This window comes from Aulostomus chinensis, chromosome 2 (assembly GCF_037954235.1).
Source record: "Aulostomus chinensis isolate RoL2024-O1b breed Wild chromosome 2, RoL_Achi_v1.0, whole genome shotgun sequence".
NCBI classification, from domain to species: Eukaryota; Metazoa; Chordata; class Actinopteri; order Syngnathiformes; family Aulostomidae; genus Aulostomus; species Aulostomus chinensis.
Window position 1 is genome coordinate 25,716,446 of NC_141321.1, and position 18,054 is coordinate 25,734,499.

The 18,054-nt window shown below is 41.5% G+C and overlaps 1 protein-coding gene across 4 annotated transcripts in view; it reads right to left on the reverse strand.

The window, feature by feature from the left end:
* LOC147269581 (FERM domain-containing protein 5-like) overlaps window positions 1–18,054 on the reverse strand; it is a 64,293-nt gene that overhangs the window by 18,455 nt on the left and 27,784 nt on the right. Inside the window, exon 1 of one of the 4 annotated variants that reach the window (XM_086187390.1) lies at window positions 475–687. The exons of 2 other annotated variants lie outside the window; for them this stretch is intronic. Coding sequence is in view for 1 of the 2 variants with exons in the window: in XM_086187370.1 (XP_086043496.1) it covers window positions 428–436 (9 nt within the window). In the remaining variant the exon portion in view is untranslated. Of the gene's footprint in view, window positions 1–427; window positions 688–18,054 lie in introns of those variants that run through there. One more of the 4 variants, XM_086187370.1, reaches the window with a different exon arrangement.

Here is an 18,054-nt window from a genome sequence, read left to right on the forward strand (position 1 = left end):
ATAGGGGTGGCAATAAGTAGATACCTAGATGTCTCCATATTTTTTTTCATTATGATGATTTTTTTTTTTTTTACACACCGGTCCCGCAGATAATCGCCAAGTTGTGGCCTACAGCTGAATGCGTCCATGTGGAAACAGCAGTTAGGCGGAACCATGTTCCCTACCAGAGCTGCGATTTCACAAATTATTCCCCTGCCGTGGGGGTGGCTGGAGCGCTGCCAGGGGAGGCCACGGCCACACCGTAGCGCCGCCCCTGACCCCAACATAGACATTTAAATAACAGCTTATAGACGTCTATTAATAGACGTCTAATATACGTCTATTCATAGATTATAATTTATAATAATTTAAAAAACTGCTAATATAAATGTATTTATTATTCTTCATCTCCCTGTCCACTGAATGTGGGCCACTTGCTCTTCCTTACGTTCTCCATCTCAGTAGCTCTGTGTAGCGGCCGTTTCCTCGGCTCACCGATGTTAGCTTGCTACTTTAGCTCGTTGTGGTAACTGCCGCAGTTCCCGCTTGCATTACACATGTACTCCTTGCAAACTCTCTTATCCGTCGTAGCCTGGGCCGATAACCTGTTGGCAAGCTCTATTCTACCACAGCGGAGATGGATAACTCTGGTTTGACAAGAGTCGTACGAATCTCTCCCACTCCACCTCTCTGTAGAAAAACATCCGTCTTTTCTTCTTCACTCAACAAGGCAAAAGACAAACTCGATAGTGACCCCTGGTGGGATTCCCACTGGTAACTACAACAAACTGACAATCAGTACAGAAGCAGTCACATACATCATATGTCCTAACCCTACCAACGCCCTTTAAAAGAGAGACCACATTCCCATAAAACACAAAAGTCCATAGCAGAAGATTTATAAGAGACAGGAAGGGGAAACAGAAGGGAAAGACAAACCAAATAGAGAGAGGGAGACAGAACAAACATGGATGACAATGTTGAAAGTGTCCCAGCACGCCACAACACAGCAGTAGCAAGAGAATGAGAATGCTGGAAAAACCTGCATTGCAAATAATGGCTTCTGATATTCAACCCTGCTCATTCACTATGTATAAAGCATTTTGAGAATCTGGCACCTGCCCATGTTTCATTCCATCTTAGAATAAATATCAGAATGACCACGAGCGTAAAATGTCACATGACACATCCTATTCTAATGATTAGATTCACAGAGTTGTTTTGCTTGCAGTCTCAGCAGAGTTACACAAAAAAGTACCAGGCTAATTGCCATGAAGTCCAATATTCTCATTAATGCCATATCTCAGGAAAAGGATTAAGCTTTAAATAATTTTGGGCCCACATATTTCTCTGATTTACCTGTATATACTATAAAGTGGTGCAGGAATGAATTTTTAACTCAAAAATATGAGCATTGTGAGGACATGTGCACGGCACTCAGTCAATTGGGTGTTTTTTTCTAATGGGGTTTCGGTGAAAAACCTGAAATAAGGTCTCTGTTTTGTGCTACAGTATCAAATAACATCATTAGATAGAGCACTTCTAGCTTCTTTTTTATCTAAAGGGTGGCTGTTGCTAACAAGTGGCTAAACGAGCCTAACATCATTACACTGAAAACAGAAAAAGCCACTTGTGGTGACACTGAAGTTATGCATCCAGGTTGTAGATATTTATTGCATTGTATTATCATTGTACTTGTGACAATTACATTTATGCTTCATAAATCATGAAGCTAATGTTCATTTGTGAGGAAAACAAAACATGCAAGTCTCAAAACTTTAGTTTGTTACCTCTTTTTGGTTTTTTTTACATGTAATTTTAATGCCTCCTTTTTTATGCCTCCATGTCAGTGACAGCAGAAGGCCAGAGGCATTGTGTCCATGGGTGGTCGATCTCATTCTTATTAATGCAACATGTCAGAAATGCCTGGAGGGATTTTCTTCAAATTCGGCACAAACATCCACTGGGACTCGGAGATGAACTGAAAAGATTTTGCTGGTCAAACATCAAGGTCACTGTGACAGGAACGGTTCACGGAAGATTCTGTGGTTTAGTATGATCTATAACTCTGATCTGTTCCATAAAATCTTTCAAGCCACTTATCCCATCAGATCTACTTGTGTCAAATTGTGCACTGGCCTTAGCTTCCGCAGGATGAACACGACTGACCCTTTATCTCCTCTGTCAGAATGTCTGTAAATCACTGTCACACCATGCACCCTTATTCACCAGGACAGGCCTGCTGACTCGCCCAACAGCAAAAATAGAAGCACGCACATCCTTGATCAGACACACACACACATACACACACACATAATCCTTTTTTCTATATTAGAAATGTCTGTTACACCTGTGAAACATCCAGATCTGCAACATTTTCAGAGCCTCTACCTCCCACTCACTCCATCTGTTGCTCACTCTCATCTAAACTGCAGCAAAGCCCCCAGAAAACCTTCAAAATGTATCATGCAGCCATGTCTGCATTTACATATTTGTATTCGATGTTACTAAGGATCCGTGAACACATTTGAAACAGATGCCTTCAATTTTGAGGATGTGCCCCACGCAGAATTTTCTCGATTGACTCAGATTGGGCCGTTCAATGTGATGGTTGAGTATTTGCATGCCTCGGCACTCTTCAAGCTAGCTGGGGCAGCTAGTGTTAGCATGCCACTCCATTCACCAGCCGTCTGCCACTGGCTCAAATATCTCTGTCGTAGTTAAACATGCTGACACATGAGTTTCTGTGTGTGGGACAGTTAATTTAGCATGCTTCGTCACTCACTATGCTAACTGGGAACACCAAAGTCAGCATGCCTCGCCACTTATTTGCTGTCTGCAACTGGGTTGCTGTTGCCGCTAACTGACTAAAAATAGGCTCAAGTTGAGCTCAACCACTGACTTTAATTTCTCTGTAGTTGTTTAACATGACTGTCAAAAATGAGGTCCTGGGATTGGGGACAGCTAATTTAGCATACCTCACCACACGCCAGCTCCGCAACTAGTGAGCAAACAGTCCACAGTAAGAATGGCTTAAAAGGGCAAATTGCAGGCTTCATATAGATAAAAAATAACCACAGATTGAAGGTTTGAATGCCTAAACTTTGCCTTCACAAATAATATAAGTGGAAAGAGGTTTCACGTGGTTTCTGAGAAATTAAGGAGAATCTATAACAAACACCGCATCCCTGTTTCTTTTAAACCAGACAACACTCTGAGACAAAGACTGGTTCACCCCAAAGATCCCACCCCTCACAGCCAGAAAAGCAATCTGGTATACGCTGTCAGATGCAGTGAGGCCTGCACGGATCTCTACATAGGGGAAACCAAACAGCCCCTCAACAAGCGCATGGCCCAACATAGAAGAGCCAACTCTGGAGGACAGGACTCAGCGGTTTTCCTCCACCTCAAGGAGGAAAGCCACTCCTTCCAGGACGACCATGTCCAAATCCTCGACAGAGAGGACAGATGGTTTGAAAGAGGAGTTAAAGAAGCCATCCACGTCAGGATAGAGAAACCATCTTTGAACAGAGGAGGTGGACTGCGACATTTCCTTTCACCTATTTACAGCCAAGTCCTTTCAAAGCTTCCCCAAAGAGTTCAGCTGAAAGACCCATGTGGAACGGCTGATGCCAGCACAGCCCATTAGCATCTGAGTGGTCGGTGAAACTCCCTAACGACCACCCCTGAAACTCCCTGACACCACACAACGACTGTCGTTTGGGGAGGCCAGGTGAGTCTCGGGAGGGTCGTTTCCACCACAATAGCACTGACCACTCCCACATAGGTTTATAAGCTGGAGTTTCCACACTCTTCACTAGAACTGAAGAAGCCTCTCGGATGAGAGGTGAAACGTCTTCAAGATAAACTTACGTCCAGTTGACCAGATTTTACTTCGCTTCAATCTACGATGACCTGGATGAATGAGAACCTACACAGACATAAGTGGAAAGAGTTGTATTAGCTGGGGCCATTTGTGAGGAATGCTGGGGGGGGTGGGATCATCTCACTCCCACTCCCCTTTCCACAATGATTAATCAGCTAGTATTACATGGTTAGACTTCATGAAGAGGTTCTGTTGCGTCTTCTATTGTGCAGGAGAACAAGCGCAAATAACCTTATGGTACCCGAGTCTGCAGTGTGAGGAGATCAATGTATACTAACTTTGTTCTACGCTGGTCTGGCTGGACCAAACAAAAACAGATGAAAAAGTGCAAAAACCTCCTTCCCACAGGCAGCTACCAACCATACATGTGGTAATGTATATGGTGTGTTGTGTTGCATAGTGATGAGACACTGAGCTTCAGAGAGCTGACCAGGGCTCCACTGGGATGCTCCGCAGGCTCGTAGGCACAAATACTATTGACTGGAAGTTAAGTGTTCTTCAGCCATATGAGATTTAAAAGTAGAGTTGTGCAGCAATACATCAGTGGCTGCAGGGAAGAAATATAATATGTTGCCGGTTAAACCACTCTTATTGTTTTTGAGTAGATACAATGGATCTATTATGTGGTTTGTTTGTGGTCATGTGATGTCAGAGTGGGAATTGCTTCCATCTGGGGTTTTTCTGTCATAGATTTTATTGCTGTGGGGAAATAATTCGATCTGTAACTTTTAGATTTAACTGTCATAAAGTATTGAACTTTATTATATATGTTGCATCCAATTGTGCATACTTCTCCAAACTGCACCTTACAGTAAATGTCCCATGAAATTAAATGTCCCTGTGTTGATTGTTCATTTGTCTCTTGTTATACTTTTATATTAGATTTCCTGCAGTCAGGGATGTGTACTAATTTGCATACAATGAAAAAGCTTTTTTGATTTCTATGCCCCCCCCCATTCATCACATATTCAATGTGCCACCCCCAAAAAAGACTTCTTTGAATGTTTTGACTGTCACACATCTGCAAACTAATTTTTCCCACAATCAAAATTAGACTCATTCAGACTGATAACATTATGAAAATCTAGAGGAGCTCCATGATTAAATTCTTCACATTCATTTTTTCACAGCTGCCATGGGTTAACTGGAAGTAGCCCGGCTCCAATTTCCAATAATACACCAACAATAGAAAATTTGTTATCAAAATAACTTGTTTCACTACAACTCGACACATTTTTCTCTACAACTTGACAGACACATTTTTCTGAAGATTTGGATATCCTACAGGTCGGATGATGCAAATATTTATCCATATTTGTTAGCACAGAAGTAGCCAGTGTGCATAATCTATCAGCGAATGGGGCCTTACACCCAGAAACAAATAACTGTGTGAAAACATGGACATTTAACCTGTGCTCTGCGTGACTTACACTCTCCTGGTTAGACTACGTCAGCTAGCCAAGCGTGTTGTATTTTAGTTCGTTATAAACGGCCAAAAGAATTAAAGTCTCAACCAAGAGACACACTGTCGTTTCATCAGTGCTGTAATAAGGACAAAATAATTGGGCATTAACATCAGTTTATTGAGTTCAGAGTAAACAAAGCGTGAGATAAACACTGCCATCTCATCACGTCATGTTACAGATAATTGGAATTATTAATGATGCTTAATGTCAGCCTCTTCTTCCATTGGTTTGTGGGAAATTATTCCCAATGTTTTGACAGAAGCTGGTAGAATTTAATATTTGTTTCCCTCAACGTCTTAAGGTTGAGCAATTTCTTTATCTTGTGTTTTCTCTCAGGAGCAAGAGGGTATATTCTTCTGGCTGATGAATTTCTAACGACCTCGTAAAACAAACTCATTATGATAAACATGGTTTCATATGGCAGAGCCCTACTTTAGGCAGCATCATTCTAATGATCTTAAATCAGATCTAATGATTTAATCTCTGTATGGTTTAGAAAAGTTTCAAAGGATTCTCAGATGATTGACAAGCCAATAATAAAACAGGCTGTTAGAGACAGAGACACAGAGACAGAGAGACAGAGACAGAGAGAGACAGAGACAGAGAGAAATCAAAACATTTAACAATGAGATTCCCATACAAATAAAATGCAACAGACAACTTTAACAATCTATTTACAAGACAAAGTAAATCTGTTAAATACTTCAGGAAGATTTCTTTCTTGTCCAATGGAAAAAAATACCTCTGAGTTTAGGCCCTGGGTTTAAATTCAAGGAACAGGCGATGCCCCGTATCATGTAAAAATATGGCATCATGTGCATACATGAGCTGGAGCCATGACTGCCTTGTCGGCTTCCAGTCAGCTCACAGGAAAATCATTAGCCTGCTCTTTCTTGATCAAGATAAATGGCTGGCCTGTTCCACATGTCATATATCATCACCTTCTTAAAATAACTGCCTAAGTCATTTTGATAAAAATGTTTTTTTTTGCCTTTCTTATTCAGGTCCTTGGCATGCGGTTTATAAAGAGGGGGTCAATAACTGTTCACTCCACAGTATATAAAAGATGTGAGCACAGTGATGAAGCTCAATGTACCAAAAAGTTAAGGTACATTTTCCAGCCAAATGCTAATGAAGAGGTCCCAAGAACTCAAGAATCAGCAGAGAGATTCCAACAGGCCTGGAGACTGCAGCTTATAAGGTCATGTTTGCAAACTCACAGAATGTGGGTGTTACAATTGTGGCAGCAGGCAAATGCCACCATCAACAGCAGGCAGGTAACCCAGAATGGAGATTTAATGAAATAAGAAAAAAAAAAAAAAAACAGCCTATCCAGGACAAAGGGAGCGAACAAACTTGTGGCTAAAGTCATTTGAGGAGAAACAGCAGGGTAGACGGAACTGGCAAAAAGAACAAAACTCAAACTGATGACAAGGGCTGAATAAAACCAGCCAAAAATTACTTTTGATTATGGTTAGAAGAAAAACACATAGGTTCAAACCAACTGAATATCTATTTTTGCACATTACGTCCACATGAGAGTGAACCATTCGTCTTGCTCGGGTACATTTATTTCAACATAGATATCTCCTCAGTACTAAATATAAACAAATAAGGGTAAGTCAACTACCTCCAAATCCTGACAAAACCTCTCTCGGTCCAAGCCTCCTTTACCTTTTCACCAGTCTGACTGAACCAATGAGATCATGAATTCATGTAGCCATTTTGAGCTTTATGTGTTTGACCTCTGCACTTGGATACAAACATGAAACTCATATCAGAACTGCTGCACTTCTGTTGGAAAAAAAATAAAACCCACAAAACAAGGTTGAGTTGCTTTCGAATGTTTGATCAGAACATCCAAAGCATGCCTCACAATCGCATGTGCGATGAGAGCCAGGGGAGATGAACTTGCTACGCAGCAGCGTGAGGACGGCTGCAGCAGATCATAGCAACATCTTGCAAGTTAAGGAAAGCTAGACTGTCGTAGCAAGTTCATAGTTGTGAGGCTGTAGCAGAAAAGACAACTGCAACTTGTTAATGTAACGGTCAGATGTACAAAGAATTAGCAACACTGCATTAATCCAGTATGCCTCCATTGTGAGTGACTGTTACAGTGAGCTTCAACTCTCATCAACATATTTTTTTTCCAGATGAGAGTCATAGTGGATGTTTGTGTTTCTGTGAGGTGCAGCTGACATCTGACACGGACAACCAGAATCTTTGTGCCAAATTTCAAGAAACTTCCTCAAAGCTTTCCTCAAGATTAATAAGAATGGGCTGGGAAGGAAAGCATAATGCCTCTAGCTTATGGCTTTTGCTGGTGCAGAGGCGTTAAAATGTAGTAGTGATGGCAGTAACCGTGGCAATGAAAATGTGCAACTGCATATCCGTCTTCTATATAGGAGTGGTAATAGTACGTGTGTATACGTGCAGCCATGATATTAGACTCATCTGTAAATTGCATTACTGGAGACCTATTAGAGGGAGAGGATTATATTAAACAAATAGAGGCCCATAAGAGCTTTACGGCAGCACGCGCTGCATTTATCACAGCTATAATAAAAGTGATAAATGATGAGATGGAAATAACCCAGACTGGGGCCAAACGATCACTGTGCAGCATGCCGCTCTCTCAGCCTTGCGTCAGATTAATTATTGAGAGGGGTTCCATATCAGCTTGGGAAACACCACATCAATAAATTATGGTGTCATTTTAAGTTAGAGGATGGAAAAAGCAACAACTAAGCAAATGGTCCTGAACTGTGTTTAAAGGGCAGTGTCTGCTAACACAACAGGGCAATGATGATTTGTTTAGTTCTGCATGTATGCAGCCGTGTGCTTCTGAGTAGTCGTGTGACTGAGTGATCAGGGAGATCTTACACAAGTAAGTTGTTAGTTTTTGGTTTGTTTATTTTTTTTTTATGTGGGGCGGCAACTTCAAGGCTCTGTGTTACTCATCTGCAGATCTCTATTCAGATTTTCACTCTCCCTTAAAGTTGCTGCAGTCACAGCTGCAAGCCGCCAAGGACGTAAATGGCTTATGATAATCTTATGATTTGGTATTGTGAACTTTCCTCACTCTGGAGAGCAGGCACAGATGAGCTGCACCATGTGGTAGGCTCCTGTCAGTCAGCAACCAAATACAAGTCATGATTTATCCTCAACATAAACTCCTAGGCAGCATGATGGGAGCATTAAATCAATTATATTTCAGTGCTGTCTAAAGAAAGGTCAAGTTATTACTCAGGTATACCATATACTCAGTTTGACAACCTTCAAAGTAAACGGCAGGTACAAGCACCTTGGTGATGTAAAAGTACTTATGCTACAGCTAGAATCACAAAGCTTACACCTGTTTTTCTCTAAAAATAAAATACAACACATGATGTCACAGTGGCGTTAAGCTCTCACAGGCACAAATTCAAAACATGGTGACTCTGGCCTTGACACCTGGCTACAGGTTTCATTTCACAGGAAATGATGAGTGGATTTGGTCATGAGTGGTTAAATTAACTGTTTCTCTCAGCATTTTGGTCAAGACGAGCACGGAGGAAGTTGTTGCTGCGCAAGAGACACCAACTCACGAGGCCACACACCAGAACAAAAACCTGATGATGGCATTAAAATAGAAACCATAAAGAGTAAAACTCACTGATAATTTTATGGTGATGACTCATACTTTTGCTAATATCACTCTCCTCTCTCATGTAAAGCCCCCAAATGGTATTAAAATCGTCTTGGCTGTGCAGGCATTATTTCTTATTTGTGATTCATTCTGGAAGTACAGTGAAACTTTCTTCAAGTAATAAAACTTGCTGCCCCTTTTTTGCACCAGTCAACGTTATTTGGTGTTGGTTTCAACAGGCGTTTGACTAATGTACCTCTGTGGATCTTAGCGGGATGAACTCATAATTCTAAAGTCTGTCGGAAAGCCAAGTAAGATGCTTTTCTGGAGCAAGTTTGGTTTACTATGATCAGATGCCCTCTGAGGTTTTTCCAATGTGAAGTGACGGGGGACAAAATCCACAGTCCTTGTCCCATGTTGTCCTTCTCTAAAGTCAGAGGTTAATATGAGGCTTCAGCAGTCTGAGGAAGTAAAAAGTTGCAATCTCATTTCTATGCAGACCTGTGGCGGGTGACATCAGCATAAATCATGTCATTTGAATTAATAGGACTGTTATGTTGGAAAATGGTCATATCAACTTGATGACAGAAATGCACACCAAGAAAAATCACCTGAATTCTATGTTGAACCTGTGCAGGTTCACCTTTATTTCAGATGATTCCTCATACTGAAATCTCCTTCGTGTATTTGCTGCCTTGACAGCCTGAAACAACCGCATGTTTTCACAAGGAGTGACATTACTTGACAACACAGTCAGTGAAATGCACCTCTATAATCTCCCTTTTATGTTTAAACACATGCGTTCAGAAACTCTTTTAGTTGCGAGAAAGAAAAGACAGCGATCCTCTTAGAAGGATGTTCATTGTCAGCAGGCTGCCGTCTTATTGCCCTTGAAGAGGCCCAGCGGGACTCGGCGATACTGCGGCTGTGGTCACAATCAGTGATCAGTTGTGTAAATTCTGTCTTGTTAGGACGGAGGCTCAGGCTCCGGGGGGGCTCCACTACAGAGATGGCACAGTGGAGGAGTGGTCCAAAGAGCACATGATGGATGACAATGATGTGAATGGGGGAGTTTCAGTGAGGGATGCAGAGGAGACAAGAGTCCAAACTACAGAGCAGATGGTAGGTAATAGAAAGACAACAGTTACAAAAATGCAGTCTTTTCTCCAGGAAGCAGCAGATTAAATCTCGACTACGCCATCAAACAATTACCAGCCTCCCCAAAGGCATGCAAGGTTAAGCACACAGAAATGTCATGAGAGTTTGCTGTAGATCCGAGTTGCCCGAAGTGGGGATACATTTGTTTTTGTTATTTGTTTAATTGTTTACCGTCAATTTTTCAAAAATAATCATTTAATAAATTGTTTGGCATAAAAAAACTTGAGAAATGCTTCAGACAGTCTGATCAGACAAAAGAAGCTCCGGCCCCAGACTGTTCCGGGCTCCTGATCCCTGCACTGATATTGTGCACTCCTGCACTGAAGTGGAAACACCTGCTACGCTAAAACGCTCTTGGCCCGCTGGACACATCACACCATCTACACTCCAGGTGAGGTCATGCTACATCCTGTTAATAACTAAATTAAAGGTTCTTCTACAGATTTTTTTTAATTGCCACTCATGGCTATATGTCTAAAAAAAAAAAGTATTTCACTGTGCCTCATACGGAAACTCTGAAATCTAAATGTCTTTGTAGGTAAGCAAAGCCTTCACAGCATTCAATTCCCTTTTTGACCCAAGACCTGCCATCACATTTCACTTTTGATGCTCCATGGGAAAAAGTCTGGGCTGGGCACCCTTACTCAGATAAATATTGGCATAGTATGCGGGCTGTAAGCAACATTCCACAATAATACCAATAATAGTAATAGCACTTCCTTACAGAAACCACGACCTATAAAAGTGCCCAAGAAGTTAAACTACAAACATTGCAGATGAGGACGTTACAGCTGCAGACAGATAATTAATATACGACTTGTTAAGTTAAATGGATCACATTGCATTCTGTCTCCTGGATGCACCGTCAGCTGTATCTGAGAACTCTACTATACTAAAAACATATTTGTTCTTTAGTGGAACATGAAAGATCTGACATTAACCCAGGAGGGACCATCCAGAATCAATAACACCGGCACATGACGGCATATATCAAGCCATCTCCTCCCGCACAGATCAGACATATACACTGGCACCTGTCTGAAGGTGCCAAGCGGTGATATTCTCTCACATCATTTGCCTGATTACAATGAAACTGCTGGATCTGTACTTAAAACACAATGGAAATGGGGAGAAATCAGGTGTTGAACTGTGAAACTGTAAAGCTTTCATTCTTCATATTTTCTAACAAATAAATCGCAGCTCCTCAAACTTTCCAAATGTTGTCAGACCAGAGAGCTCAAATTCAGATTGTGAAATTAGTCACTGTGTGGCGGATCTGTGACCTCCAAAATAATTTTCCCACTGTTGTAAAGCTGCGGAATCTGTGATAAAATGTTTAACACAACGCTAAAAAGGTCCCAATTCTTAAATATGTTCATGAGTTATCCAGTTGTGTTCAAGAGGAAATAACGGAATTACATTCAGTCTGAAAGCACAAAGTCTTCATATATGTAATTGTCACTCTCAGAAAGCGATGTGGACACCATCGGCCTTAAGATACTGACTTGTAATTTGTGTTGCACTGGACTATTAACGTCCCTGTGAAGTGAGCCTTTTTAAGAAATTAGAGGACACACTAAATTGGATTCTCTAAACTGTGCCAAAAATCTGGAACATTGCTCCTGATCACAAGAGACCTAGCTACAAATAGATAAGTGACATCACCTACAGTAGGCTTCTCATTTAAGACGTTTCACCACACTTCAAGCTTGGGAGGTTTTCAAGATATATAACCGCAATTAAAAATTTAAGTGTAGTTAGAGAGAAAAAAAACAACCTTAATGCCTAGTGCTAATTACAGGAGGTATTTCAGCCTTGGGATCCCGAATGCTCTCTAAAGGCTGCTTCTACAACTTTCCCTCGCCTTTTTGTTGGTTGCTGGTTGTATTCTGTTTTTAGATCAACTGCAATTTGCAAGAGCATACTGCCATCCAGCACAGCAGTCAAACCATCTGGCTTCTGTCAGGGTAATGAAACATTACTGGTGGACTCACACACACAGGTAATAGAAAGCTACATATTTTGCAACACACTGAATAATCAAAGTTGCCAGCGGTCACGACTTTTGTTTAACTATTGTGATATGCAATAGTTCAGTGTCTTCGATCCGTCTGTCTTCGAGAGCGTAGGTCTGAGGGGAAAGCAGCAGGGATGAAGTGGGTGAGGCAAGCAGGTGAGAATAAAGCTCAGGTTAATAACTTGGGTATCTTCTTAAAACCCAGAAGATCAACAAGAAAACAAAGACACACACAGGCCAGCTGGCAGGTGAGGATGCCACACAGAGACAACACGTGAGGTGATCTTCAGAAACAGGTAGGGAGGAAGAGCACACTGAACAATGACAGACAGACAGAAACTCCACAGGAGCGCAAAGTGAAGGGGACAGAAGGCTGCTTGGAGGCCAGGAGTCGACTTGCTGGTCAGGAACAGGCACGGTTGCCAGCAGCTGATCAGTATGGAGGTAGGTGCTGGAAAGTCTTGCAAAACACTTACGAACAATGTGGAACAGAGGACTGGGAGGATCAGGTGCAAGTAGTTTGGCTTGATTGCATGGCAGCTGAGCAGGTGCATGTGATTGGCTGGGAGGTGAGCGAGGGATCTGTGCTGCATCCAGCCACCAGCAATGAGAAGGTAGCATTCCAAGTCAAACTGTGACAAGAACAAAACCCAAAGGCAACAAACCTGTTGTGACATGCAGAAATAATCGAATCATGCAGCACTTATAGGCCTCTCGAGTGTTATAGAACAAGATGGATGAAATCCTGATAGTGGAACAAATAATTTTGCAGGTTTTTCGGGACATTCAGAACAATTTATCAACCACTTGACAGCCACACCAACTTCAATTTTTTGTAGATAAATAAGTTAATCATGTGGCTCTTCTAACTTTCCTTTGTTATCAGACCCCAGGGGTCCAACTGTGACAGCAGCCTGCAGCAAACACCAAGAAATTATGTTCTGCACCATAACTTTGGAAGATTTGAATCCCTTAAAACTGCCTTGATCAGCCGTGAGTCCTCGCCGTGAGATCATGCCAACCTCATACTGTCATTTGAAGACTTTGGCTCCACTCCACATCAAGCAGCTTAAGAGAAGGAATGTAACAAAAGGCAATGAGCTCTGACACCATAGACAATGGTTTGCTCTGCAAAAAGTGCCAGCAGCCAATACTGCTGCCCTGACCGAGCACTCAGCAGGTCAAACGTGTTACTGATCACAGCCCATGATGGAAGGAGGCACCCTGCATCTGCTGCGCTTGCATCCATACAAGGATGTAGAAGGACACTGTGGTGTTTCAGATCTCAGACGCCAGGCTCAGCTATCCTAAAAGCCTGATGCAGACACACACCCATACACACACTTTATCATTATCTTATTTCATCAGAAAGTGCCAGATGGTGTGCATGCACTGACAAATCAACTCTCAGACAATGTAGCGTCCCCACACAAAAGCGTATTCATTATCTTTCCACATACTCCTCACAATGAGCACATGAGCACACTTGTACAGGATGAATTGGTTTATTTCCTTTGGGGACGATGTTACCAAAACACTGAGGATGCTGTCAGAGTAGTTTTGTGAATGGAAATCTGAGTCAGAGCAGCAGTAAAACTGTGTCCCTCTTGCACCCATCTGATGATAAATGGAGCAGGACATTCCACCAATGTGAGCAGGAAAAACCTGAGAGAACAATGTCCCGCCCAGCATGTCACAGCGTAGCTTAACATCCAGAACCTGAAAATAAAGCACATAAATGCACACACACCTTTTTTTCTGACTGTATGGCCATTTTGACTCAAGTACCCACAGCTGGAAACAGCTATTGAGCTTCTCTTGCACTTCTGTCGTTGTTTTGGCAGGATGTGAAGAGAACAAGGCCAGAGAGGACCCAGAAGCCTTAGCACAGACTTGGAGTATAGCGTATTATGGTGTGAAATTCTTTCGCGTGCGGGGACAAATTACAAAAAGATGAATCTGCTAATGAAAAGCTTTGATTAAAGTGTTTTATGTGTGGACGCTCAAAAACTGAGGTACAAGACAAAAAGAGTTTTGTACTTTCAGTTAGACTTTTGAAGAATGTCCAATCAAAGGTGCACGTTACCAGCTCTGAAGCGAGCCTAAGATTAGTGATCACAGTTATTTACAATCACGTATTAATTGCAGATACTTTGTACGACGCATGTATGCAAATGTTCTACAAACGTCACAGTATAACTAACTGAAATCTCTTATGTCTTACATTTGAAAATGTGATGCTTTGACAATAATAACACACTCCTGTTCCAACCATGTTCTCCACACAATAACAGTATTGTTTTTCCCAGTGTTTTATCCTGAAGGCATACACAACCCTCTGTTATTCATCACACATGAGCAGTGATTGAACACCCACAGAGCAACTTTAACACTGCATACACACACAAATATGGAAAAACACAGCTTGTATCATTCGATGTGATTTTCTGACGGAGGTATGTGCTGAAAAAAGAGATCCAGCAGAAGTCCACAGAATGACAGAATCCTAGTAAATTAAACCTCTCTGCTCCTGCAGTAAATGTAATACACAACAAACAATCTGTGACGATGATGGTGATTCATTCAGACCAAAAATCGGGGGAAAAAAATCAGTCAAATAGTCCTCTGATTTATTGTCTGATCCCTCTCCCTTTTTTTTGTTACTAAGTTAATTCTCCATCAGTCACTCAGGACAATCTTTTTCTTAATGTAAAAGCATTTGCTGGACCTGACATTACATGTTTATTCAATCTGTTGAGCAAACTCAATTACTGTGTGAGTGATATTGTAGCTGTGGGCCAAATGTGAAAATAAGAAAAACAACTGTAATTTGAAAAGAAGGGAATAGAATCACTGATGATATACTATTTTTGCTCAGGTTTTTTTGTAGTCATTTAGGCGAACCCTTAAACTTGTCTCGGCAGTAATTGTTTAAGAGATTGAGGGTTCTTGAAGCAATTGTAAAGATCAGTTCTACAGAGTTCTCGTCCGGGTTCATTTGACCAACAGCAGCAGGGAGACAGGGTGGTGCCTCTCATGCAGCCCGGAATGTTTTCTCAAAAGCCCTGAATGTTTCAGGTTTTTCATTTGGTTTCATTTCCCTCTCAGATTCCTCTTACTGGAACAGCAAATCAACGGAACAGAGGTTCTACAGAACACATACATAAAACATTTTTGAAATAGGTTTGGAAAGCACAGGCTTAGTGAACCTGACAACAAACAATCGCACAATTTCGACACATGGTGCATGACCTAGCAGTCAGATCAGGTGTTGGATTCCTGAGATTACTGAGCAACTAACCATGTTTTCCACATTTAATATTGAGTACTTAATAACAATAAACTTGTGTGTGTGTGTGTGTGTGTGTGTGTGTGTGTGTGTGTGTGTGGAAAAGAGGCACTAAGCTAAGACCACACACTTGATTCACACATTCTGCAGTGACGAAGAGATAAAAAACTATGGATTGAAGATGCTTACAGATGCTTATTAACCAAGATCATATACATCATAGATACATTGTGGCATAACAGTGGGAAGCATAACAAAATTGCCAAATATGCACGCTAGCAGAATAGCAACAATGTTGACCAGTTGAAGTGTTTATATTGCAGCAGCGTTTCTGTGCATGACATAATCAGTTAATAGAAAAGATCAACCGTATAGCAACATCCGGCTGGTGCAGCCTTTTTCAGACTGGAAGCTCTGCTCCCTTCAGACGGCTCAAAAAATTTCAAGAGAACACCATGTAACACCTCATCACTCGTTATCTTAAATAATTACTCACTGATTTTTAAGATTAATAAGTGATTTATCAAAAAAAACGAGGAAGAATATCTCACATCTTGCTCTAAATGCTCTTAATATCAGAATGATGACATTTTTTTCAGATACATATAAACTAGGATTTCATAGAGCACTGACTTTAAATTCTAAAATAGTGTCATGAATGGACCAAGGAGTTTATAGTAAAAAAGCAGCTTATTTCATTTATATGTATGTTTTCAGAGAAGGCTCTGACTGGAATGTATTGTTCTATCAGCTTCAACAAGTTCAGGCGACAGCTCAGCGAGAAAAGGGGAGCAATTTTTAGAAACCTTGTTTCATATTTGAAGCCACTGATACAAAAGAACACAAGGTCTTGAACATGAAAGCTCCCGTGACCAAGCGGCTGCCTGCAGGATCAAGAAGCACCATCGAACCTGGTTTTCCTGGCTTTGAGCTCTTATCCACATCTCAAACCTCCTGCTTCACAAGTCTGCTCAGCCTGCTGAAGGGCAACACTCTGAAAGTATAACCTTTACAACTACCTGCTGGGGTTAGTCAGATCTCATCATGTGTTTTAAGATGAAGGGAATTCATGTGTCTGGTGAAACACCACATTTGTTCTATTAATGCTCTCTTTCAACAACACAAACAACCAACGACAAAAACACAGTCAGGTATTTCTCAGGCATTTAAGATATTGGTAGCACTTTAGAATCAGGGTCCACTGTAAACAGTTAGTAGTTAATTGTTAATAATGCTTAATTAACCATGAATGTGAGTGTTGGTGCTAACTTTCTGAGTGTTTAATTTTCTCCACTTTACAGTAAAGGTCACTAAATGGTTAATTATGCTTCAGTGACGCTCATTCTTGGATATAGCTAATCATCAAGTAGGAGTTATAGATTATTGTGAAGTGGGACTGAAACATGTAACAGTGGGAAATGTTGGGACCGTGGTTGGAAGGGAAGCGAGCGGAGAGGATGTGATGTGATTGATGGAGAGCGAGGGTTAGTCATCACTCTAGTGATAACAGTAATGGCAGGCCGGTGTACAAACACAGATAGCAGGGTCAGGGCATTAAAAGGGCACCGGATGATGGAGGCGTGTAACGCTGCGGCCTAGAACCAGAAGGCTGATGGTACACTTGCATCCTCTGGTGTTGAGCTATGCGGAACCTATCACATTAGAACCAGTGGTGACTGTCGCAGTCGCAGAGCCAGGCAGGATCAGTTCACGATACAACATCAGCGCAATGACATGAGTGCAAAGAGATTTGGATGCAGGACTCCATCACTCTCGCCCTCCTCCAGCATGACATCCAAGAGTTACTGCAAACTTACTCACCTACCCAGATGAAAAGCGGACCGCATTAGTGGAAGAGCCTTTAAAGACCACAAGTTTGAAAGATTAATTCAACTTTTTACAAGAGCTGCGTGTTTGTCTGTGAGTCTGCATAACAAAAAAAGAAAAAAAAGAAAAACAATTTTTTTGAGGTTGCATTTCTGGAACTTGAAACTAAAGACACATTAAAGTACAGTTAGGAGGGGGATAATTATACCCTAGACACTGCAGCTGAAGGGATCCGTGGATCTACTCCAACCTCTCTGAAGCTCCTCACTGGGTGATAGATGGTCACTTCTGAGTCAAAGACTATCAGAGGTCTGCAGCTGTACTCATGGAGTCAGTTTCCAAAACTCCTCATGCTGTTGGAACCGTACCTGACCTGTAGTGCCTTCCATTATATAGCATTGCAAAGGGCATTGATCACAACCACCTGACAGAAGAAACTCTACTACTGTCAGCTACTAACCAAGGCCTGTGGCCGCTGAGAAGCCTTGGAATATCAAATCTACTTCACCCTCAGCTCATGTTAAATAAGTTAGCATTTCCTTGTTTCTTACAACAGGGGTGGGCACCCAAACTTTCTGATAATGTGTTGCTCCTGTTTAATATATACTTAACATTAGCAAAGCCCAGAATGCTGCTTTAAGAATTCAGAGCAAGAAAAGTTCATTTGTTAGAGAGGTTTTGGGGAGATAAAATTCAGTTAATAATAAGATAAAAGTCATTTAATAACCCCAGAGAATTCCATCTTCAGAAACTTGGTCTGAGGCAGAGATGACTCATGGGCAGGATATTATCAGCCCATTAAAT